A 26286-nucleotide genomic window follows, 5' to 3' on the forward strand; every position below is an offset into this window, starting at 1 on the left:
AGATTAAATCATAAATGTGATTCCTAGCAACCACCTCTATATACCACAATGCAGAATAAATACAACTACCATGAAAACTTCCACTTAAAGAATGGATAGAGAAGAAGAAACCATAAGATATGTACCATTCACTGCCAGACAGGGTTAATGAAGCAAAGCAGAGAACCACTGAGTCTCAAGAGCATCAGTTGGTTGAGTTGGTGATGGTGAAAATTTTATTGTCAACCAGTCTGGCTCTCTGATATTGCCTGCTAAGATTGTTTCTTTTGCCAGAGAAGAACCTAAAAGGACATTTAGTAGCTGACCCTGTTTGAGGAGAGAGAAGTGGTATATCTCATTTGCAACTCAGTTGTTTGAAGGTATTGTGGTGCAGAAACTGCCTGAAGCTCTCTTAGGAATTAGGACACTCTGCCTCATGGATTTTATTAAGTCACAGGCCTGTTACACAGGTTGGACTTTTGCTGGACCTACAATTCTTTTTCATTTCCCCTCCTCTTCAAAGTGAGAGGAGGGAAGATAGAGAGACAGACTACTACATGTGCTCCAACTGGAATCTACTTGCCAACCCCCGTCTAGGGCAGATGCTCTGCCCATCTGGGGTCATGCTCACAACTGTGCTATTTTTAGCACCTGAGGCAAAGGCTCCAAGGAGCCATCCTCAGCACACAGGGAGATGTGTTCGAACAAATCTAGCCATGGCTGCAAGAGGGGAAGAGAGAGAGGGTGAGTGAAGTAGAAGGAGGTGGAGAAGCAGATGATCATTTCTCCTGCATGGCCTGACCAGGAATCTAACCTGGGACATCCACATGCCGGGCCAACACTGTATCACTGAACCAACCAGCAAGGGCCTAGGCCTACAATTCTAGTAAATTCTAATAGTAACCTGTCTAACAGTTTCATTTTAGGAGAACTTCCTAAAAGTAAACACCAAAAACTTTATTACATCAGCAGGGCTGTTAAATTGAAAAGTCAAGACTGGGTTACACTCCTAGATTTCCTGTTTGTCAACAGTAACTTTGGGACAACACATACCTAGTTTGGTCTGTTTGACAGACTTTGTCTCAGGATAATGTCATTGAAGAAAGTTGGCTGAGCGGACAGAGAGCTCTTCTTCTCTGTCTCCAAAATATCACCCACCCCTGAATTCCAGTTCAGTGTATACTACAATGACAGTGCCATCCTGTTTGTGAGGAAGGGAGCCACACTATGGTGTGGCTCAGGGAGTCAGGGCCCTCCAAATCCTCCATGAATTCCTTCCCGTCTAGTTGCCAGGATCTCACCTTTTCTGTCAGCATCCAATTTTATACAGAGAAAGGAAATTCAGTGAGTCAGAGAACAAAACTTCTGCACCTCCGGTCAACAAACAATTACTATCTGAATTTGGACCTCAGCATTCTGAACTCTTCTTTTTCTCTTCCCACAGCCAGAAAAATCTTGATGGTAGCAATGCAAATTTCTTGTTGGTACTCAGGAAAAATCAACATAATCTGATTTAACAGTCTGGGTCAAGTTGAGAAAGAGAAATGTAGACACAGTAATTTGAACTGAAAAAGTTTAGTATAACTAATTTTTAACTTTAATAGATTGACATAAGAAGTAGAGAAATCTAAAGAATATAGGGTTGAGCCTGACTAGTGGTGGCACTGGTGGATAGAGTGTCGACCTGGGACAATGAGGTCCCAGGTTTGAAACCCCAAGGTTGCTGGCTTGAGGGTGAGTTCATCTAGCTTGAGCGCAGGGTCCCAGAGTGAGCGTGGAATCATCACTGGCTTGAGCAAGGGATCGCTGGCTCGGGTGGAGCTCCCCCCGCACCTCTGTGAAGGCACATATGAGAAGCAATCAATGAACATAACAACTAAGGTGCCGCAACTATTAGTTGATGCTTCTCGTCTCTTCCTGCCTCTCTCTCGCGCGTGCGCAATCAAAATATATGATATATACAATAAAAATAATTTTAAAATAAAGAATATAGAGTTGAGTGCTCACTCTCTCTGCTAAAACTGGAAAAATATAGAGAACATTAGTATGGCCCCAATGTAAGGATGACACGCAAATTCATGAAGTGTTCCGTATTAATTTTATTATTGAATTTATTGCAGTGACACTGGTTAACAAAATTACACCTGTTTCAAATGAACACCTTTTTTTTTTTTTTACAGTAATATAGAGTTGAGCCCTGAACGATAGCTCAGTTGGTTACAGCATCGTCCCCATACACAAAGCTTGTCAGTTCGATCCCCGGTCAGGGCACATACAGAAACAGATTGATGTTTTTCTCTCTTTCTCTCTCTCCTTCCTTTCCTCTCTCTCTAAAATCAATTAAAATATTAAAGTAATATAGAGTTAAAATAGGTACCCAAAGAAGGGCTCTACCACTTCTACTAGGGCTAAGATTCAGACCTTGCTGGAGAGGTCTCAGCTGTGGCTCACTGGATAACAGATAAGTCACTGTGGTGCCAAGCTGTCAGAATTTGCTGGAAATCTGTCCTATAAGGTCCCAAGGAAGACTATTTGTACACAAAGAAGTATCTCATGGGTGATAGTCTGCTACAATACCACCCAGAGGCGCATTGGAGGAAGCTTCTAGCTGCAGGCTGCTGCTGGCCCCAGGGCAATGCAGAAGCTGGGCTGGCCCAAACTTCTTCAGAAGTCTTGAAAGAAACCAGTGGGTGCCTGACCTGTGGTGGCGCAATGGATAAAGCGTCGACCTGGAATGCTGAGGTCGCCGGTTCAAAATCCTGAGCCTGCCTGGTCAAGGCACATATGGGAGTTGATGCTTCCTGCTCCTCCCCCCTTTCTCTCTCTCTCTCTCTCTTCTAAAATGAATAAATAAAAATTAAAAAAAAAAAAAAAAGAAATCAGTGGGCAGGAAAATGGCAACAGGGAGAATTGTTCAGTAACTATATTTAAATAATTTATTTTTGAAACCTTAGGTATTGTCAGTGAGATAATACATTTTTCCTAAATTTCACCAACAAATATAATTTCCCAAACTGGCATAAAAAAATATACACCATGATATGTGGTTTATCCACATACCAATTTTATTTGTTTATTGTGGTAAAAAATATATATATATAATGTAAAGATTACCATTACCATTTTAACTATTTTTGAAAGTACAGTAGTGTTAACTATGAACATTGTTACCCACGTCCCTAGAACTTTGTCATCTATGTCTATTGAACAACTAACTTCCTTTTCCACCTCACACTGGCCCCTGGCAACCACCCTTCTATTTTCTTTGAGTTTGACTACTTAATTTTTTTAGTTACAAAATTATTGTTTTTCACTTTAAGATCATTTTAAAATCAGAATGTTTCAAGGGTGAAATTTCTGTAGAACATACCCTTGAAATACTGTCAAAGGACATGTAAGAATCTGACCCTCTTACATACATTATTACAGATGTGTCAAAAGAACAAAGTGGGCCTGACCAGGCGGTGGTGCAGTGGATAGCGCATCGGACTGGGACACGGAAGGCCCAGGTTCGAGACCCCGAGTGCAGTGTGCAGGCTCATCTGGTTTGAGCAAGGCTCACCATCTTGAGCTCAAGGTCTCTGGCTTGAGAAAGAAGTCACTTGGTCTGCTGTAGCCCCCACCCCCACCCCCATCAAGGCACATATGAGAAAACAATCAATGAACTAAGGTGTCGCAACGAAGAATTGATGCTTCTCATCTCTCTCCCTTCCTGTCTGTCTGTCCTTATCTGTCCCTCTGTCTGACTCTGTCACACACACACAAAAAAGGACAAAGTGAAATACACTTAGAGGTTTATCAAAATATAGTGGAAATAACTAAACATTTTCTTCATTTTATCTGTTTACAAGGTTTAGCTAAGTTTATTTGGCTACCTAGATTAACTATGTAACAAGTTATTATACTACCTTATCTGGAGCAAATTAAATTCAGCAACTATAAAATATAATGTACAGCTGTCTTTCAGATTTAGCACCTTGCCTATAATATTACTGAATCTAGGAGGCAAATTAATACTGCTTTTCCAGTAAGAGTTATACCACTGGACTGAATCTTTGTTTTAGAACTCTAAGGAAAGAAGTTGCCTGGTGGTTTGATGCATCTGGCTTGAAGATCTTATTCATTAAGAACATTTTGGCCTGACCAGGCCGTGGCACAGTGGATAGAGCATCGGACTAGGATGCAGAGGACCCAGGTTCGAGAGCCCAAGGTTGCCAGCTTGAGCGTGGGCTCATCTGGTTTGAGCAAAAGCTCACCAGCTTGGACCCAAGGTTGCTGGCTCGAGCAAGGGGTTACTCGGTCTGCTGTAGCCCCACAGTCAAGGCACATATGAGAAAGCAATCAATGAGCAACTAAGGCGTAACAACGAAAAACTGATGATTGATGCTTCTCATCTCTCTCCGTTCCTGTCTGTCTATCCCTCTCTCTGACTCTGACTCTCTCTCTGTAAAAAAAAAAAAAGAACATTTTGTCTATGCTTCTCAAACTACAACTGATTTGCTAATTTATTTATCAGGTATTTATTGAGTGCCTATAGGTGCATAGTGCTGTGCTAAGTTCTGGGAAACAATAATTAGCAAATTCGTACATAATGCTGCTCTCTTTATCATAAGTTTGTTCTCCATATAGACTGCTAGTGAGAAAAGATTCTGCAGAGGAACTAACATGAGAACTCTGATCCGCTTGTCAGCCATTCATTTTTCTATGCAACAAACATGTTATGAACTAAATGTTTGTGTCCCTCTAAAATTCTTATGTTGAAACCCTAATCCCCAATATGATGGTATTTGGAAATAAGGCCAGTGTGACCTGCATAACCAACAACTTGTCCAGCCTGTTATATTGAGGAGTAACTGGGGAGGCATATGGTGACATACAAATGCCATGAGATCAAAGTAATTTGTAATTCTGAGGTTAGAGAACAATGTCTGGAGAATAGCTAGGATCCAGTATACCTTAGTTGAATGCTAGGATTTGAGGTTGTTTATAACTGCAGCAGTTCTAATCTATCTAGACCCATGTCTCCATGTTGTTCACCTTCACTGAGCCTCTCATATGGCTGCCTTGGGGGCAATGATTAGTCTTAATCAAGATCCATGTGTGACTTTCTCTGACAACTGCAGGATTAAAATACCAGATGATTTTCTGGTAATAAGATCTTAGCCTCAAGGATCTCAGATATCGGTATCCCTCTGTAATATTGTCTTACCGACTTCAATAAATTTAGCCTAGATGGTAACAATAAGTCTTCTCCACTCATCCTCTATCTTTCAGAATGTTACTCAGCATTGGTCATGTCAATAACAGCTGTGTTCTGGCCTGTACCTCTTGTGAAAAATCTGAAAAGCTTTCATATATGTTTGAGCATATCCTAAACTGGGGTACATATGACAGTTACAGCCACCTAAAACTTAGTGTATATGTATGGCCAGGGGCTGCCATCGTGGCCATTCCCTTGCAGGTTCTCATTGAATTCGGGCAGATGGTAAAGAAAATGGTGGAGTCGGAGGATGGTGGGTCATTCTGTTTATTGGTGTCTCACCAAGACAGGCAAGCCACAAGAAAAGCCAAGGAAAAGGGAGAAAACCTGCTTTTCCCATAGAGGGCAGGGGATCAGGGAGGCCTCTGTAATGCTGATAGCAGGAACAGAGAGAGAGAGAGAGAGAGAGAGCGAGCGCCCCTGGTCTGCTTCATTTTATAGTGTAGAAAATTAAAGCCTTTAAGCCACTATACAAATACGGAAGTCTCTGATACAAAGCCACTTATCTGAGGCATAAATGGGATTCCTCATAAGAGTGCACCACCCCACATCATGAAACAGTCAAGGATGTGGGGAAAAGCTTAGTTCTGAGAAGATCTTAGTATTAGAAGGGAAGGAAAGGCTTAGTCTAAAAACTAAGCCTTAGGCTATAATGACTTTGTCAGCTTACAGCAGGGGTCCCCAAACTATGGCCGCGGGCCACATGCGGCCCCCTGAGACCATTTATCCTGCCCTCGCAGCACTTCCAGAAGGGGCATCTCTTTCATTGGTGGTCAGTGAGAGGAGCATAGTTCCCATTGAAATACTGGTCAGTTTGTTGATTTAAATTTACTTGTTCTTTATTTTAAATATTGTATTTGTTCCCGTTTTGGTTTTTTACTTTAAAATAAGATATGTGCAGTGTGCATGGGGATTTGTTCATAGTTTTTTTTATAGTCCGGCCCTCCAACGGTCTGAGGGACAGTGAACTGGCCCCCTGTGTAAAAAGTTTGGGGACCCTTGGCTTACAGCCTGTCTCTCACACCCAAAGCCAGCAAACATATACATCATATTTACAAACTTATTTGACCAACATCATATTTAGCAGAGAGTAAGATACAGAATTCATATACATTTTACCTTTTAAATCTCAGTGAAGCCTCTTGGAAGCAGAACCAATAACTCCAGTGATCAGTATTACTTTGGCCTAATCAGGGTTACTAAACCTCTGCACTGTTGGTAATTCTTTGCTGCAAGGGGGCTGCCATGTGTACTGTAGAATGTTGAACAGCATCTTTGGTCTCTATCCACATCCCTGGCCAATAGAAACCCCAGTTATGACTACAAATAATGTCTACACATTGCCAAATGTCCTGATATGCCTACATTTTTGTGGCCTGAAGGTCTATTTTTGTGATCAATATTGCTGAATGATGACAATTTTAAAAGCTTATTAGGCTTGCGTGAAAAAATTATCAAGTTCAACACTTAAGAATAGACACAACAAATATTTTAATGAAAGCAATGGTCCTGCCATTCTTTATTTCTCACAATACATATCTACAGAAGAAAAAACTGTAAGTTTTAAATTCTGATCATGGTACAGATTTTTTCTGCAGTTGCATAAGAAAAGAATGAATCTCTTAATGACTTTTTAAAATAACTTCAGTGCTTAAAGGTACACATTACATAATAAACATTCAACAACTGGAATAAGCTCACTTCAAAATGAAAGACACTTAGCACCCAGTAAAAGTAATGAAGCCAACACCGCTGGAGCCAGGGTATCTTTGAAGATCTGACCTGGAACTCACTTGACTGCAGATTTACAGATTCTCAACACACCTTTCAACCTGTTTTAAAAACCTGGGTGAAAGAATACATGAAAGGAATATCTCCATCGGTGTTTGTAGAGTTAGAAGAATTTAGCATTTGAATAATAATATAGGAATCCGATTTCCCTTGGAAGGCCTTGGAAAAGCTGTATCTCGCGAGGTGCTAGAAACAAAGTGAACTTTTTCATTAGCAGTCAACAGCTTTAAATCTTAGTTTTCATTGTTTAAACAATGAATTCTAAGTTCCTTTTTACAAAAGGTTAAAGGCACAGTGAAACAATGAATATCTGCACTTGACCATTTTAGAACTCAAAATAATTCAAAAGGCAAAATAATTCAGGCGGCCAGCACCTAATTTTTCCTGTAGGTGGCCAAATTATAAGAGGAATCCGGGGACAAGAGGCAGAATTGCTGTATTGAGGTCAATAGTGGTATGTGACTTAAAGCTTTATTTAAAACATGGTATTTAAAGTTTTGAACTTTTTTCAAGTTTTACAGACTTAAATATGCCTTTTGTATTGCTCTAAATTAACGAATATTTATTTTCTGTCTCAGAAATATCCTTTTTTTTTTTTTTCAGGGACTAGCTTTTCAGTCTGATGATTACCTCTGAAGTTCCTCTCCTTTTGTACTTGTCCAACAGGTTTCGCTTTATTGGACGATCCGTCCAAACTGGAGGAAGAGAGGTTGTGAAACTAAAAATCTGTTGTTACTTGTTCACTGCTGTGAAGTCAATAACCAAAAAGGAGGAACGAAAGCCCTCTCAACTTCACTGGCTTTAGGTTTTTCTAATTACCTTGTAGGAAATGGCAGAATCATAAGCAAGACTTTTAGGAAGTAATGGATAGTTTATTACAGATATTTCGGGCACCACGATTATGACTACATTTATGTGTAAGAAAACAAAAAAGATTATAAATGATTCAATTTAAAAGCTAACTGCAGCCAAATAACATTTTAACTAGTCTTAAGAGCTTCTGTGCTTGCTTTCAAGATAGAAACATTATTCTGTCCTGGATTCATTAAAAGCCATACATGAGGTTGGGGTGGGGAGAGGGGAGGGGAGGGGCACAAAGAAAACCAAATTGAAGGTGACGGAAGACAATTTGACTTTGGGTGATGGGTATGCAACATAATCAAATGTCAAAATGACCTGGAGATGTTTTCTCTGAATATATGTACCCTAATGAATCAATGTCATCCCGTTAAAGTTGTCTTAAAAAAAAAAAAGCCATATATGAAAAACAGAGCTATCGAGTAAGGACTGGTGGCAAGCACTGAACATGGTTACTTGAAGAATTAAGACTAAACAGGGACAGAGGGAGACAGTATAGTATATTATACCATACCATACCACTATGTCCTGAAAATGTAGATATAATATGACTTTAAGACATAAGGGGAGGATGAGGAGAGCAAATAAAAAATATTTAATTTTTAAAATTAAATATTGGTAGTGGTTATATTAGTACTGATTTTCTGAGACTGTGGCATGTGTGAGGAGGATAAAAGAAATTAGTATCTGTGGGATATTCTAACTCTATCACGGCCTGTGTCCTGGAAAATCAAGATTTTCGGTACAGAAAAATGGAGATACAGTTGAAATAAAAGGATTAGGTAAAAACCTTGTAGTACTCGATTTGACTTGGAAATATCAAAATAAACTCATGAAGTGTTTTATTATTAAAATACAAAGATATGGCCCTGGCCGGTTGGCTCAGCGGTAGAGCGTTGGCCTGGCGTGCGGGGGACCGGGGTTCGATTCCCGGCCAGGGCACATAGGAGAAGCGCCCATCTGCTTCTCCACCCCCACCCCCTCCTTCCTCTCTGTCTCTCTCTTCCCCTCCTGCAGCCAAGGCTCCACTGGAGCAAAGATGGCCCGGGTGCTGTGGATGGCTCCTTGGCCTCTGCCCCAGGCGCTAGAGTGGCTCTGGTCGCGGCAGAGCGTTGCCCCTGGTGGGCGTGCCGGGTGGATCCCGGTCGGGCGCATGCGGGAGTCTGTCTGACTGTCTCTCCCCGTTTCCAGCTTCAGAAAAATACAAAAAATAAAAATAAAATAAAAAAATACAAAGATATTTCCCAGCACTCTCCCAGAAACATGTGGTAAATCTAGTTGCAATAAGCGTACGAGCCCCAATTATAATTTTGAAATACCATTTACTACTGAAAATGATCAATAAGGAGTTTTAGTGAAATGGCCAATTCCAGGTTTAGGGCAGGAAACATACAAGTTGAGCCTGGAATATTCTGTCATATGAGACAGCAAGGAAGCTATTCAAGATTGCTAGAACAGTGTCAGGACTCAGAACTTGATGAGGCACCAGTGATGAATGGGACAATTTGAGCTTTAATAAAGTAATATTTAAAATGGATTAAAGTCTATGAAATATGTTTGAAACCATGAGTTAGTTCACAATACTTAAACTAGATGACAGGAAACAAGTTTCTTACCTTGAAAATTGGTAAATAAAGGAAAAAACTCAAATACTTGTTTTCCCTTCCCTGTATGAACATTACCACTGGTTTACAAAGTCATGAATGTGGGGAAAAATGTCTTTACTACAAAAATGTTCCAAGTAATAACCAAAAAAGAAATCATAGAATTAGAATATTCCCCAACCCACAATAAATCAGTGCATCTAGCACTGAGTATCAATTTTAGCTGACTTTACAAAAAGAGAGAGCCAGCTCTGGCCAGATAAATTAGTTGGTTACAGCATTGTCTTAATAAGCAAGGGTTGTGGCCCTGGCCGGTTGGCTCAGCAGTAGAGCGTCGGCCTGGCGTGCGGGGGACCTGGGTTCGATTCCCGGCCAGGGCACATAGGAGAAGCGCCCATTTGCTTCTCCACCCCCACACCCCCTCCTTCCTCTCTGTCTCTCTCTTCCCCTCCCGCAGCCAAGGCTCCATTGGAGCAAAGATGGTCCGGGCGCTGGGGATGGCTCCTTGGCCTCTGCCCCAGGCACTAGAGTGGCTCTGGTCTCGGCAGAGCGACGCCCCGGAGGGGCAGAGCATCGCCCCCTGGTGGGCAAAGCGTCGCCCCTGGTGGGCGTGCCGGGTGGATCCCGGTCGGGCGCATGCGGGAGTCTGTCTGACTGTCTCTCCCTGTTTCCAGCTTCAGAAAAATACAAAAATAATAATAATAATAATAAGCAAGGGTTGTGGGTTCGATTCCCGGTCAGGGCATATATAGGAACAGATCAGTTTCTGTCTCTCTCTCTCTCTCTTTCTCTCCCTTCCTCTTTCTCTAAAATTAATAAATTTTTAAAAAGAGAGAGACTCGAGAGAACCAGACGTTATATGCCCTCTGATGAAAGAACACATTAGGACCTATAGTCGTGCCAAAAGTTTGCTCAGTGTGTCAATATTCAGAGGACGGAGTAACTTGCTAAATTGCCCCATAAGTCTGCAATCCGTAAAATACAGATTTGGGGAAACTCTGTAAGTCACAAGACCAGGTTCTTCAACAGGTAAGTTTCAAGAAAAAGAAAGATGGAGGAACATGTAAATTAAAAAGGGATGTAAAAGCTGTATCTAAAAACAATTTTAAATAGATAAGATTTTAAAAAGTATGTAGAGATACACACTTGGGTAATAAAATACTAAAGAAATGCAAGGAAGTGATTACTGTTGACATCAATGTAGCTGTTACTTTCATGGGGTTGGGGAAGAGGGTTGTGAGCTGTGGCAGGACACTCCGAGGACATCCAGGGTGGCTAGCAGAGTTCCAAAAGAGTGTTTCCTTACAGCAATGTCATGAGCTATGCATTTTCTGTTTGGTTTTCAGTAATTATCTTTTATTTTATACTTTTTCTTAAGGGTAAAATAAAAATGATATCAAAGCCCTTTTGGTTTTCCAGTAAAAATTATGGAGCTGTAAATATGACACTGTAAATATCAGCTAATGGTTCTTAAGAAATTGCCTACATTATAGAAATATCTCTAAATAATAAGCTACAAATGTTTAAAAATATAATATTAAATTCTTATATGCGCAGTTATAAAAAGTAAAAGAATTAAGCATACATTCCTAACATGAAATTAATAGTTACATTATGTTATATAATTTGGTTAAATGGACTTCATTGACTTCCAAACTTTTCCTTTCCTACCATGCAAGATACCTGTTGTATGCAAGATACACTAATCATTCTATTAGTGATTAAAGCATGAGCATCGAAACAGATTTCATATTTCCTTGGGTGTCCACAAATTGTTTCACTTTCTACCTTTTTACACAAAGATTAGTTATCTTGATCAACCACGATGGCATTTATTAATACAAAGCCTTATACACAGTGTCATCCAATGTGCAAGTAAAGATCCTTCACCTACAAATCCTAGATTTATGTTCTTTTATATATTAATGACTAATGGAGACTATTTTTTGTTGTTATGTGTCTAAGAAACTCAGGAATGTAAAACAGATTTAAACCATCAAAATGAAAACAGTTTAAACATGTAATGTAACAACAAAGATGGACAAACGTGTAACTGTTGTACATTCTTGCCCATCAGGCATTGACAATTTGTCTCCAACTGTTCAAGCAGCATCTTAACAAACGGTGTAATCGTTTGGTCTCCTTCCTTTTCCTTTTAGTAACATTATGTGGTGTTCGAGTGATTCACATATTCCAGAAGCGACCGGTCTAATACCCTTCGGATAAGAGCTTCCTCAATTATATTAAAATCCTACAATTAATACAAATAATTAGAAACATACAATTAGAGACAGTTTCACAAAATTGAAGGGGAGGGTTATTATAATGCTTCATTGTGTAGGAAACGAACAGAGTTGAGCGATATGTCCAACCTTCCACTAAAAACAGTCAAAGAATCTAGGACTTTTGCTTTGAGGCCAGAGCATTTTCTATTTCATTTTACTGCCTATGGACTAGCTGGATACTGTACAACAAAATAGTCTTAAGTTGGAATTAAATTTTCTTTTATCTGATCTAACAAGTCGTTTTAAATCAACAAAACAAAAACTGGTCAGAATATGGAGTAAAGTTAAGACATTTCCATAGGTTTCAGCAGTCCTAGCAGTACTACTAAATATCTGAAAACTATTGAAAATAAAACTCTTTTTCTCTTTGCCTTCCTATGGTCAAAATGGCATTCAAAACGTTAAGCCAGCACCTTCTGTAAGCAAAACAAAAACTATTAGGAATCTATCCTTTGTAACCCATCTCCTCTTCCTCAAAAAACTAAAAAAAAAAAAAAAGGGAAAAAATTAAAATCTCTGTTGGAAGTCCATTCTGAAACATAAAACCATAAAGACAAATAAATAAAATATAAAGGAGAGCCATAAGAATAGAAGACCATAATATCTGGGATTCAATACTAGTTGTTTCTTAGGCAACTGATCAACCTTTGAGCTTCAGATATTTCATACCTATGTGAGGATAATAATACAGTATTGTCTTGACAGAAGTTGTTGCAAGGAATAATATGAGCTAATGTGTATAAAGTGCTTAGCATGGTACTTAGTAGCTGAGGAAACAAAAAAATCAAAACTAAACACTGTTTCAATTTCAATTCCATATCCAAGAACATGGTTCTGAATGGGTGAGAAATATTCTCATCAAAATGGCTTCACCCTGACCAGCTTTGGATTCATACTTTGAAAGATCCTGGGAAGAATGAACTGAATGTGAACAGCCAGAATAGGTAGTGGAATCAACTTGGCTTCGAGAACTTCTTTAACAATTATCAAATTCTATCTTGAAATAGCATTAAAAAAACACAAAGTCATCTGAAATTATATATAAATTCAAATTTAGCTGCTAACATTTCCTATACTGAGATAAAAATTAACAATAAAATAGTCTATTTCAGAACATGGCTTTGAGTGATTTCCCCCTGTAACAGGCTGAAAGTGACTCAGAGGACAAGACGTTACCCTCATATGGCAACGCATGGACTGAAGTACAACAAAGGCTACGTTAACTTTTTACTTATTATTCTCATTTCTGATCGTGGGAAATAAATACAGTCATAAGTATTAGGACTGTGCATACAATACCTAATTTTTCTTGCATTTTCAAAAAAGAGTCCTAGTATAACGAGATGGGCCGTGAGTGGGTAGTTATGATGGGTAGAGTAGGAGTATAAGGGGGGTTTATTATACTATTCTGTCTTACTTTTGTGTTTATTTAATATTTTTCATAATATATTTTTTAAGTTTAATAAAGTTTAAGAAATGAGTTTTGTGTTTATAAAATTTGAATTAAAAATACTATGTATCTGTTGACAGCCATTCAATCTACTGTAAAAGCAACTGGATGCAGAGCAAACTCGGAGTCATTTCATTGCTGATGTGGTTTCATCTCAGCTATATAAGTTTTCGAGTTCATAAAAAATATAACTATACAGAGAGAGGGAGTAAAGTAGAAACTAAAATAATTTGAAGGTGAAATCTGGCTTCTTATACAATGGATGGATAATTATATAAACCACAAAGAAAATAATTTTGTCTACGGCAGATAACTACTTTAATATTAATAGCCAAATTTATAAAATACTATATTTTTATGATTTCTTAATTAATGCTAATACTTAACATTTCAACTATATACATTTTTCCCCTATAATTTTATTCACTTGGATTAAAAAGGCAAGCTTAACACAGAAGCACAAAGACAATGTAAAAGTAAAAAATAGATACTTACTATGAAATCATCATAAAACAGAGTGTGACTGACTTGCAAATGTCTTATTAAACTTCCATTGAAGCTGTTTGTATTCTCATTAGATATTAAACGGCAAAGTGGGCAGAACTGGAAATATACAAAACCAAGAGTTCAAGAAAAAATTTAAAATAATTGTTAATGTCAAATTAAAAAATTAAATAACCTACTACTCAGCCATAAGAAAAGATGAAATAATGCCATTTGTGACAACATTGATGGACCTTGAGAATATTATGCTAAATGAAATAAGTCATAAAGTCATAAATATGGACAAAAGTATAGTGGTTACCAGAGGAGAGGGCGTAGGAAGGTAGTAAGGGGTTAAGGGAGCCAAATACATGACGATGATGAAAGGTGATTTGACTTTAGATGGAGGGCATACAATGCAATATATAGATCATGTATCACAGAAATCTACACTTGAAACCTAGATAATCTTATTAACCAATGTCACCCCATTACATTTAATTAAAACATTAACCATTCAATGAAGTAAATTATAACTTGATACTCTATTGGTTTATACCTCAGTCTTATGTTTTAAAATTGCATAAACATTAAAGCAACATTAAACAAATAGTATTGCATGTATTCTTTTTTTAAAAAAATGAGTTTAGAAATAGAGGAAGGGAGAAAGGGAGGAAAGGGAAGAGATAGAGAGAGAGAGAGAGAGGAAGAAACACTGATTTGTTGTTCCACTTAGTTATGCATTCATTGCTTGATTCTTGTATCCCTGACTGGGGATTGAACCCAAAACCTTTGTGTATCAGAACAACGCTGTAACCAACTGAGCTACCCAGCCAAGGAAAATGCATTTAATCTTATACGCATTTCTTGTATATAATTGTATAACCATTATTTTCATATTTATCAACTGGTTACTTAAACTATATTACAGTTAGTTGATACACTGTAATGTACTTAATTGCCTACCTCTTGAAATAACTCTTTTTGTATGTGGATATTTTATTATTACAAATGATATTATCTACAGCATTTATATTTTGGGAGAATATTTTCTTAGGATAAATGACCAGAAATGGAAATCTGTATAAGTATTCATAGCTGTTAACATTTCCTATATTGAGATAAAAATTAACAATAAAATAGTCTATTTCAGAACATGGCTTTGAGTGATTTCCCCCCATAACAGGCTGAAATTCCTACCAGCAATGTGTAAATTATCCAGTTTTCCTCATTCTCACCAGCATTTGTTACTGTCAATGTTTTTTTTTCTTTTTATTTTAATCATTTTGGTAGGTGTGTAGTGGTATCTCATCATGGTTTTAATTTGCATTTCTCTAATGACTAATATAAATTACTTTTTTTTAACATATTGTGCTTTCTTACATTTTAACCTAAGTTGTTTTTGTTTTTAATTCCATTTGTTCATGTATTCACTTTTTAAAATATGAAATGCAGCTTTGGCCTGTTAGTTCAGTTGGTTAGGGCATCATTCTGATACGCTAAGGTTGTGGGTTTAATCCCTTCTCAAGGCACATATAAGAGTTAACTAATGAATGCATAAATCAGTGGAACACGTCAGTGTTTCTCTCTCTCCTGCTCTATCTAAACCAAATAAAATAAAATAAAATATGAAATGCAGAATCATTACTGAGTGCCAAGTATGTGTTATGCATTAAATTAGGTGGTATTCTCATTTGATCTTCACAGTAACCATTAGTTACTATCCTTATTTTGTTAAAGAACTCAATTTCAGGGACAAAAGAATTATCTTATTTTACACCACTATAAGCATCTGTATTGGATGCTAGGCCTTTAGTAGACAATCCAATGTTCTTTTGGTATTATAACAGTGTCTAATTTATCAGTTTAGATAATATTTTTCTTTAAATTTAAATGAGGTCTTCATGAAATTCTTTTTATTCTTCTTGTTTTGTGGAGGTGGAGGGGTTTGAGGGGCTGTCCCAGTTTCAATATGCTCAATTTCTTTTAAAAATGTCCATTTCTAAATTTTACTTTACCCCCTGGGATCCTTTATGTAGGAATGAGAAAGGAGCTGAGACTAAGAAATATTTAATAGAAAAGTAACAATATTTTTGTGGTGTAGAAACACTCACTAGTTATTGAAATGTACTGTATTCATTTAACACTTTTTATTGTGCCTCTATTATGTGCTTATAATAAGCACATGGAATATGGAATCCAGGAAGACAGGGTTGTGTCACAAGGACTTTGAAATTAGAGAGCGTAGGGTTCAAAGCTTAGCACCACCTCTTATTAGCTGGACTCAAGATCCTCTTCTGTGAAATGGAGATATCACCACCTACCTGCTAGAAATAATATCCTTAATGAGCTGGTACATATTAGGCATTTACTAAATGCTGTATATTTACTACCATTTGAAGGCTGTCCTGTAAGAGCTGGAGTTCCCTGAGGGAAGAAACCACATGTGTCCCATTCATCCTCATATTCTTTTTTTTTTTTTTTTTTTTGTATTTTTCTGAATTTGGAAACGGGGAAGCAGTCAGACAGACTCCCGCATGCGCCCGACTGGGATCCACCCAGCATGCCCACCAGGGGGCGATGCTCCACCCATCTGGGGCATTGCCTCCGTTGCAACCAGAGCCATTCTAGCGCCTGAGGCAGAGGCCACAGAGCCATCCTCAGCGCCCAGGCAAACTTTGCTCCAATGGAGCCTAGGCTGCGGGAGGGGAAGAGAGAGACAGAGAGGAAGGAGAGGGGGAGGGGTGGAGAAGCAGATGGGTGCTTCTCCTGTGTGCCCTGGCTGGGAATCAAACCCGGGACTCCTGCATGCCAGGCCGAAGCTCTACCACTGAGCCAACCGGCCAGGGCTGTCATCCTCATATTCTTAATATCAAAAATAGTTTCCAATTTCATTCCAGCCTCTCACCGACTTAACCATGGCAAGTAATTAATCTTAACCTGTATGTAAAAACAAGAATTATCTGTTTTGCAAGGACCTTCATAGATTTAAAACACTACATCATGTAACATTCTGAAGCTTAGTCATTATATTAGCTCAGTCCTTGGCACAAATAATAAATGGTTACTATTATTCTCCCTTAGGCAGATATTTTCAATACAGCACAGCAAGTGCTAAATTCATGATATGAACAGACAACTGTTCAAGACCTTAAAAGGGAATCATTAATTTTGCCTAGGAAACCAGGAAATGATTGAGCCGAGGTGCTAATCACTGAAGTGAGTCTTGGATAATGAGCCAGTCATGCTAGGGGAGAAAGCAGCAGCCCAGGCAGAGGAACTACGTGGGAAAAGCAGGGAAATCCTAAAAGGAAAGAAAAATTCTTCCACTTCACACCTGTTCCTGTAACAGAGTAATTGGGCCAGTTAGGGATAAGGAAGCAAAGGGAGTGCAAAGTTGATACAGAGAATCATATGGAACCCTTTTCAACTATTACTATTTATTTGTACCTCTCCTTCCTTTCAATTCTGATAGAATCACCTTCTCTCCCCAGGGGGGGTTCTCTCCCCAGGAGTCCCTGTTACTAATAAGAAATTTAAAATGATTTAGTTCAGCATTATCTCCTTTAGGTGTACTGGGACAGAGAAAACGCTGAGAAATGTAAGGGCTTCTGAGAATCCACAAAATGTACAAAAATCTGTATTGAAACGCATGATTTTTTTTTTTTTTTGTATTTTTCCTAAGTTAGAAGCAGGGAGGCAGTCAGACAGACTCCTGCATGTGCCTAACCCGGAATCCACCTAGCATGCCCATCAGGGACGATGCTCTGCCCATCTGGGGCGTTACTCCATTGTGGCCGGAGCCATTCTAGCACCTAAGGCAGAGGCCATGGAGCTGTCCCTAGTGCCCAGGCCAACTTTGCTCCAATGGAGCCTTGGCTGCGGGAGGGGTAGAGAGAGACAGAGAGGAAGGAGAGGGGTAAGGGTGGCAAAGCAGATGGGCGCTTCTCCTGTGTGCCCTGACCAGAAATCGAACCTGGGACTTCCTCATGCTGGGCTGATGCTTAACCACTGAGCCAACCGGCCAGGCCGAAATGTATGAATTTTGATCATCAGTATACTAGATGTGAACATCTAAGGTGGGTACATCAAGAAACATTTTCCAAAACCCCTCACCACCAAATACCAAAGACACAGAGTGGATTTGCTGCTTCTTCGTGGATAAGTGGAGCCGTGCCATCCTTCCTAATCCCTATCTGAACTAGTCCTTGTCTGATTTTTTTAAGTGACACCCCCTCCCTTATCCCCTTGAAAATAAGAATAACCAGTAGAGAACACAACTAATGGAAGTAGTTAACCTTGCAATTTATCATACTTTGCTTTCCCCCCATTTTTGTACTGTTTTGGGCACCCCATAAAAAATATCTTTCTCAATATAGGTCCTTGAAACCCCTTGTTGGTCAAAAAAGTTTGTAAAATGTGATTTTTATGTTTCTCCACTTATAGTTTGCATTGGAAGCTGGGCAGTGACAGCTATATGTGATCTGTGAAATTACAAATTACCTTCCTGCTTGGGAAGGGCCAGTGTTTTGCTAATGTTTGCTGGAGGAGAGGGTTTTTTTCGGTATTTTTCTGATGTGAGAAGCAGGGAGGCAGAGAGACAGACTCCTACATGTCCCCGACCGGGATCCACCTGGCAAGCCCACTAGGGGACAATGATCTGCCCATCAGGGGCATTGCTCTATTGCAACCGAAGCCATTCTAGTGCCTGAGGCAGAGGCCATGAAGCCATCCTCAGCGCCTGGGCCAACTTTGCTCCAATGGAGCCTTGGCTGTGGGAGGGGAAGAGAGAGATAGAGAGGAAGGAGAGGGGGAAGGGTAAAGAAGCAGACGGGCACCTCTCCTGTGTGCCCTGGCTGGGAATCGAACCCGAGACTTCCACATGCAGGGCCAACGCTCTACCACTGAGCCAGCTAACCAGGGCCTTGGAGGAGAGGTTTTCATACCAGAAAGTTTTGAAAAGAGAGAGAAAGAGAAGAGGCAGAAAGAAGCCATGTTTGCAGAGTGAGAGCAGAGAAAATGCAGGGTGCCGAGGAAGAAGCCATGTTGGCAGAAGGGAGAAGGTGTGCAGATGGAGAACCAGAGCTGAAGGGCTTTGGGAGCCCTACTGAGGTTTTTGGGGGCCTTTGATTCTACAAAAAATCAGAGAAGATTCTCCTGGTTGTGGAACTCGAGAATGTGTCAGTGGCTTTGGTAGCCTTGAGTGAAAGGGAATTGTTTTTCCTGTGTGTTTGTTGCTCGTCGGCTGGCATAAGGTTTTAATAAAGGAATGGCCAACCATTCTTTGGCTCCACTGTTTTTTTACCATCTGCCCAAATCTAATGTGAACCTGCATGTGAATGGCCGCGACTACTGGCCTTATACCCCTCATTGTGATTGAGGTATATTTTATACTATAAAAGTTGAAACCTCTTTATAAAGTGTAGACATGACTAATTTAATAATTTAAAAGAACCAGGAGAATTGGATGCAAGAATTTTTTTTTTTTCTGGTACCCTCTTCTTTGTTTGTAAAAGCACAGATGCCATGCAGCACGGCATTTTACTGTTGAGGGCTTTCAGTTGCCAAGTACTGTCCATGTATGTCATCTAACAGCAATGACCCTTAATGAACAGCATATTCTGTCAATACCTGAAATCCGAAGATGAATTCTCAGAGTACAAGGATAAGAAAGTTGGAAGACAGTGCACTCATGTTACAAACATCTCGAGATACAAAGGATTCAATCCTTTGGAGCACCTATGACATAAACTTTCAGCTCTAGCTGTGATTTAGATCAACCTCTATAGCAGCTCAATCAATTACAGAATACTTTCCTTATGATGGCAAATGTCATTTGGGGAAATGAAAGATTACTGAATCCAACAACCAAAGACAAGAGATGAAAATGACCATAGGTAAATACATAACCAGAATCAGGGTAGAAGTTTAAAAACAAATCTAATGAGAATGTTTCTCCCTTGCAAAACACTTATGCACATACACCCTCACTGCCCTGGTAAATCACAGCTAATATAAATACCCATGTGTCGCAAACCCATAGCAACTAATTTAGTAGGTCTGGGGTAGGAACCGTGGAGAATTAGAAAATAAACAGAAAGAGAAAGGATAGGATCTGGAAGACCCATTGAACAGCCTATAGCTTGCAAGAGCAGAGCAAAGCAAAGCTCCCGGTCTGCTTTATTATATAGTGCAGAGCCCTATGCAAATAAGGAAGTCTCAGATACAAAGTTACACATTTAAGGTGTAAACAGTAATTCCCCCACCAGGCATAAGTGAAATCAACCAACACTAGAACAAAGGGTGAGAGGAAGGGCATGTAAATTGCCCCTAGCAACTTAATCAAACAAGTGAGGTGGAGGGATGGGCAGCAGGATCCTGTCAGCTTACTGACAGTCCCCCACACCTCTGTCCCCCCCAAATCTAAACCTCAAGGACCCTGTCAGCTTGCAGTCTCCAACACCCATGGAAACAAACTGCTGTGGAGATGCGCAGTTCAGGCTAGCAAGACCACAGTTTATGTTCCACAGCAAAAGAAGTTCTGTTTCTTGCACCTCTGGAGCAAGGCAGAAAAATCAAGGTCTACCAGAACCTTTGAACTTGGGTGAGTGGAATTGTTTTTCTTTAATATCCTGCTTTTTCATATCACTACATCCTAATACCTAGCTGCTAAGAACTGGACATGAAGTTTTGAACAAAATTAGGTTTCGTTACTTCATGAATCTAATAATTTAGAGCTAGACATGAAATGAATACACAATTACAAATTGTGGTAAATAAGGAAAAAAGAGGGGAGAAAAGCAAGAGCTGAAATTAATTTGGGTGTCAAAGGGATTTCCTGAGGAAGTAAGATTTAAGCTGAATTCTAAAAGGTAAAGAGCCAACCCGTAAAAGAAAGAGCACTCTTGCAAAGAAAATAGCCAGAAAGTATGGTTCTTGCTAAATTGTTCTCCCTTTACAAGATAAAATACTAAATTTCTCTCAAGTGGTCTCATAACTCAATCTGAAGCATGCTGTTTGTCATCTGCCTCCTTTGAGTCTAATCCACAGATATAATTTTTTAAAAATTAAACAAGGCAGAATATAATTACTGTATGACAAAAAGGAGCTTTTATGGCTACACAAGAGAAAAGTTAAAGTTCCCCATTGTTTTTAATTTACCACTCCAATTTTGAGCAACTCAAAAAAAGTCTAGCTGCTTATGGTTTGATCTCTCAATTATCTAATTATATATTTATGGGAGGCAGAATCATTTACGCAAGTCTCTAACAGTCATGAAACTTCTTATACCAGGTAAGTCAAATGACGTCAGTGATTTTATCTGCAGTCAAACCAGCAATCCATTCATTCAAAGCAGTAATTCCTTGCTAACTTCTAGACCAATACAGAATCAGCTTTAGATTCAGCCCGCTGTGCCCATGTCTATGAAGATGTTTCATCTACGAGTCCCCACTGGGGATCCAAGCACATGAACTCCAGCCATACTATGGTATCCACCTCCAGCCTTTTCATAATCTCAGCATACATTTGACTTCTAGTTGTGCTAGATCCTTCAGAGTGACACATGTCGTAAGCTTTTAGTCAAGAATGAAACACTAACTATGGGTCAGCTGGCAATGGGGGAAGGTCTTGTGAGTAACCAGACCGGGAACTTTGGCTGGAACTGCCCATACCAAACATGCGCACCAAAAGAAACTTCCCAGGAGCCCTCTGAAAAAGAGTGACCGTCTTTCAGCCAATGAAATTTCGCCACGTCATATCAACTCGACCATCCTAAGGACCCTATAAATTACCCCCACACTGGGAAAATCCGTGGGACTTCTCTGGCCCCTTTTCACAGACCAGAGAACCTCGTTGGGCAGGATGCGCTATGCTAAATGAAGCTTTTAGTTATCCACACTGGTGACTACGCCCTTCCTTCTTCCTCGCGGGAAAAAATGCCTTACACTAACATTGGAAACCTGAAGGGCTTGAGCTTCCCCACCCCTCCTAGCTTGGGTTTCCCAACTGTGCAAGTACACAGCTTCCTCTGAGACATCTTCTCTAACCTTAACTTTACATATAGTTGCAAGGTGGCCATAACCCACCATTATCCCCTCCACTCTCTTTTATTTGTGGTATAAACACCATGTGACAAAAAGCGCTTACTTTATATGCATTCATTACTACTTTGTGAAAAAGGTATCATTATAGTATCATCTCCATTTTGCAAATGATGAAAGAGGCTGAGAGGGTAATGGGATTTGCTGGAATTTGCACCAAAGCTTTTCTCCTCCAAAGCCTAGGCTTTTAATTACTAAATTCCATAAGCATTTTGATCCCATTATTCCTGGTTTATTTCTCTCCTTAGGTTGGCTTTCTTTGATGACCCAATCACAGAAGACCTAATACTTCCATGAACCACCTTCAATGGCTAAATTTAGCAGCACGTGCACTGGACTTCTGCTGGAGCAGGTACATAGTACCAATGGATGAACCAGTATGTGGCCTACCCTAGTGTTGCTATGAGGAAGTCCAAGGTCCAGAGTTCCTGTTGTTCCTCCAGCCAGAGCAGCACCCAGGCACTAGTGGTCTGGGCTCAGACTATGTCAATAACACTTCTCATAGGGTTGCTAGGAGAAGACACATGCAGAACTCAGTAAATGGTAGCCATTATTATGCCATCCAAATGCTTTCTATTAACTTACTCTAGCTCTCCAGGGAGCTATTATAAAACAACTCCTTATCTCAGTTGTTCCCACAGAGCAACTTGAGCAGGAAAAGCCCATGACTATTTCCTCTGCTCCCCCCATCACTATCAAGCTCTTACCTAGCCATTTCAAGAACCAAACGCCTAGGCCATTAGGATCAATAATAAATACCTTTGTGTTGTGTGGCTTTTCTCATGAACTTGCTAATAGAGCACAGGAGTCCACTATGCAGGCCCTGGAACTAGACTGTATTCAAACTGTGACTCTCCTAGTTATCAGCTGTGTGATCTTCTAAGATTTACTTAACTTCTCTGAGCCTCAGTTTTGTCATTTGTAAAACAGGGATAATAATCACTTCTATCTCACAGGATTATTGTGAGGACTACCTGTAGCTATCCATCTCTGTATCTAATATACCTATGTTTCATCTATCTAATATACCTATGTTTCAATCTCCTCCACTTTCCAGAAGAATTTTATGGGGGGAAAAATAACACCTAAAACCCTAAACAAAAACTCATATACTATACAAAAATGACAAATATGCACACATTTATGTGTGTACATATGTTCTATGTACATATACATGTACACACACACACACATATATACATATAACTAAAATTCACAATCTTTAAGATATAATTTTATATCTGTTAAGTCTGGTTAATTTTTAAATAAATGTGCACAATCTTAGATTAAGTTAAAAGTGGTTTACGTATAACTTGCTGATATAAATATCATATAAATTGATTCAAACATTTTGGAATGTATTTTGAGTAGATTTCAAGAGGTTGTTTTTCCTCCACCTGTCCCCCAAGAGTTATTAAAAAGTTTGCACTCTTGTCCTGGTGGTGACACAGTGGAAAGAGTGTCATCTGGAAGCACTGGGGTCACCAGTCTGATTCTGGGGTTGCCAGCTCAAGCACAGGGTCACTAGCTCAAGCCCAGGGTCAGCAGCTTGACCCCAAGAGTGCTGGCTCGAGCGCAGGTCAGGGTACAAATGAGAAACAATCAATGGTACAACTAAAGGGGAACAATGAATTGATTCTTTTCTTTCCTTTCTTTTTTTCTTTCTTTCTTTCTCTCTCTCTCTCTCTCTCTCTCTCTCTCTCTCTCTCTCCCCCCCCCTTCCTCTCAAATAAATAAATAAAAGTTTGTGCTCAGAAATATTAACATAAGAAATTTCCTTTTAGGAAAAGAATTCAATAAAAGGAGAAGTTTAAATGTATAAGAATATGAATTCAAATCCTAAAAATGGGCAATAACCCAGGTGTTCGAAAATAGTAAAATGGCTAAGAAAATGATGATATACCCATCATCACTCTGCTTTACTCACAACTATACAGAAATAAAAATTATAAAAGCCACATGGCAAAGAGGAACTAAAATGCCAGGTTGAAAAGAAATAGGCAACATTTATTATGATTCTAGGAAATGATGAGCAATATGTATAATTTAATGTGCAAGCAGGTGGATAAATATTCAAAGTATGAAAAAAGACTGATTTATGAAGATGTATGACTTTCTACTTTTCATTTTTTAATTAGTTTTTACTTAATATGACTCTACTTTTCATTTCTAGTGTATTTTCATGACAACTTTATTTGCATTATTAAAAAATGGTTTTCACCTAGGACATGACCATGATTAGTATACCAAAGTTAGAGCTTAAATATGTGTTTGGGATTTTCTTAGTTGATTATGCCCATGATTATCTGTAAGAGATAATATTGTCTTATTTCATAAATGAGTGCATATTAGTAATTCGTATTAGCTTCAATTCAACACGTTCACATTGTTAATGTCAAAGAATTATCATAACCTTGACATAAATTATCATTTGCAATATATCTAGAAATAGAAACTTACCAAATGAATTTTCTAATGTATATTGCAATTAAGCACTGCAGAAATATACAGTAAAAGTCCTTACCACAGGTCTCCTTTCTGATCTATGATGAGTAATACAATGATCCAGCAAGTTGTCTTCATCCATTTCCTTCTGACAAAATGGACAGACACACCTGGAAATTGCAAATACAAAGATTACAAAATTGTTGGAAATTAGATATTATTCACTTAATTAGAGGTAAAAAATAGAATGTAGGTAAATGTAGTTTCCAGTCTTCATTCTTTTGATTTGGTATTAATTTTTCCTATCCTGATAATGGTCTTGGTGCCTAAATTGTGTTTCACGAGAGACGGACAGGGGAGAAAAACAGTTATAATATACCTGAAGCACCCAGTAACTGAGAAACTGAAGATCAGTTCACTCACCTGTCCCTGGGCTACTTTTCCTGTCCCATTTACATCCTCCCTTTCCTAATTTTGATTTGGATGTTATTTGTCCTTCAGCTCTACTAGCATATATAGGGTCAGGCAAAAGTAGGTTTACAGTTGTTTGTCAGGAAAATAATAAATAACGACACAAAAAGGAACTCCCGTTTTTTGCATAATCACAACTGTAAACCTACTTTTGCCCCACCTTGTATAATTACAAATATCTACTCACATAATTAGTATACAGTGAAGAATGAGAAACGATCTATAACTACTCTGTTTAGTCTTTACACATAGGACTTATATCTGTGCTGTCCAATATGGTAGCCATTAGTTATATGTGTCTACTGGGCACTTGAAACATTGCTAGTCCAAACTGAGATACATGGAAGTGTAAAATACACACTGAATTTCAAAGGCTTAATATTAAAAAATGTAAAACACCAATAGCTCTTATATTGATTACATATTGAAATAATATTTTGGCTATATTTGGTTTAAATAAAATGTATCAAAAACTAATTTCACTTGTTTCTTTTTACTCTTTTAGTGTGGCTATTAGAAAATGTTAAATTATGTCTTCTGTATTCTATTTCTATTAGACAGTGCTGCCTTAAATTCTTAGGGATAGCATGGAAACTTGGAATTTTTTTCACTTTACGTTATAGAAATAACTTCCTACTCCCCAAAACTTGTACTCTAGACAAGCTCCCTTCATAAAAAACTTCAAAATGTGAACCATGTAGTAAGTTCCTATAGAGAAGAGATTTCTATCTCAGATGCAAATATTAATCTATCCTGTAAGATTGATTAATCATCAACTCCTCTTTCTGTTATTTTAATTCATTATAATAAAATTCTTACTAGCAGGAGAAATTAGGTTTTAAATTAGCTTTCACACATTTGTAAGTTTTCATAAAACTTATCAACCTTGTAATCAAGTATATATATTTCTCAGCCCAATTTTTATCCTTCCTTCCAACTGGTACTTGTGGCCAATCTAACAGAATCCATACTCTACTTAGAGCTAAGATACTTATTTAAAATTTATAATGTCATGGATAACATTACTCCTATAAAACAGGTATATTTGCAAAGCAATCTCTAGTGAAACAAAAGGGATAGATCAAGCATTCAAAATTTCAGGTTAAAATGTGTAAGCTCTATTTGGAATATATTTTCTTAAAATAAGAAACTAACATTTTCCTTCAGGAGAGGGAAAAAAAATCACACTCCTACTGAATACATTATTGGATAACTGAGTTTATAAGCAGATTTAATAGTTTCAAAGCCATCAACCTATGCAGAAGAATACAAATAATTTCTTTATTTTTTTAGTAGAGACTACTCCAAACTTCGTAGTTATTTTGGCTATTAGGACAATAATGACTCAGACTTCTTTTCTTTTTTTAAAGAAAGAAAAATAGTTAATGATCAATATCCTCCATTACACACCTTCTAAACCATCTCTATTCATCTCCCAGTCCCCAATAGTATAGAATTCAGGATGCCTGCTTGAGGCCTGTACTTCCTTGTTAGAATGCTTACAGAAATGTCACTTCACTTCCTACTTTCTAAGGAAAAACCAGCAAAATGAGAGGGA

At 38.6% G+C, this 26286-nt stretch overlaps 1 protein-coding gene and 1 non-coding gene across 2 annotated transcripts in view; one reads left to right on the plus strand and one right to left on the minus strand.

The window, feature by feature from the left end:
• The first annotated feature begins 1970 nt into the window (after nucleotides 1–1970).
• LOC136383629 (U6 spliceosomal RNA) lies at nucleotides 1971–2077 on the plus strand. The gene has a single exon (XR_010747450.1). It is a non-coding gene; the product is annotated as a U6 spliceosomal RNA (small nuclear RNA).
• An 8120-nt stretch (nucleotides 2078–10197) lies between these two features.
• The window catches only part of RNF125 (ring finger protein 125), a 30480-nt gene continuing 14391 nt past the window's right edge, over nucleotides 10198–26286 (minus strand). The window contains exons 4-6 of the mRNA XM_066353364.1: nucleotides 24337–24427; nucleotides 13723–13830; nucleotides 10198–11743 (exon numbers count right to left, since the gene is read on the minus strand). Coding sequence (XP_066209461.1) covers nucleotides 11657–11743; nucleotides 13723–13830; nucleotides 24337–24427 — 286 coding nt within the window. The 3' untranslated portion in view covers nucleotides 10198–11656. The remainder of the gene's footprint in view (nucleotides 11744–13722; nucleotides 13831–24336; nucleotides 24428–26286) is intronic.

This window comes from Saccopteryx leptura, chromosome 11 (assembly GCF_036850995.1).
Source record: "Saccopteryx leptura isolate mSacLep1 chromosome 11, mSacLep1_pri_phased_curated, whole genome shotgun sequence".
Classification (NCBI taxonomy): Eukaryota; Metazoa; Chordata; class Mammalia; order Chiroptera; family Emballonuridae; genus Saccopteryx; species Saccopteryx leptura.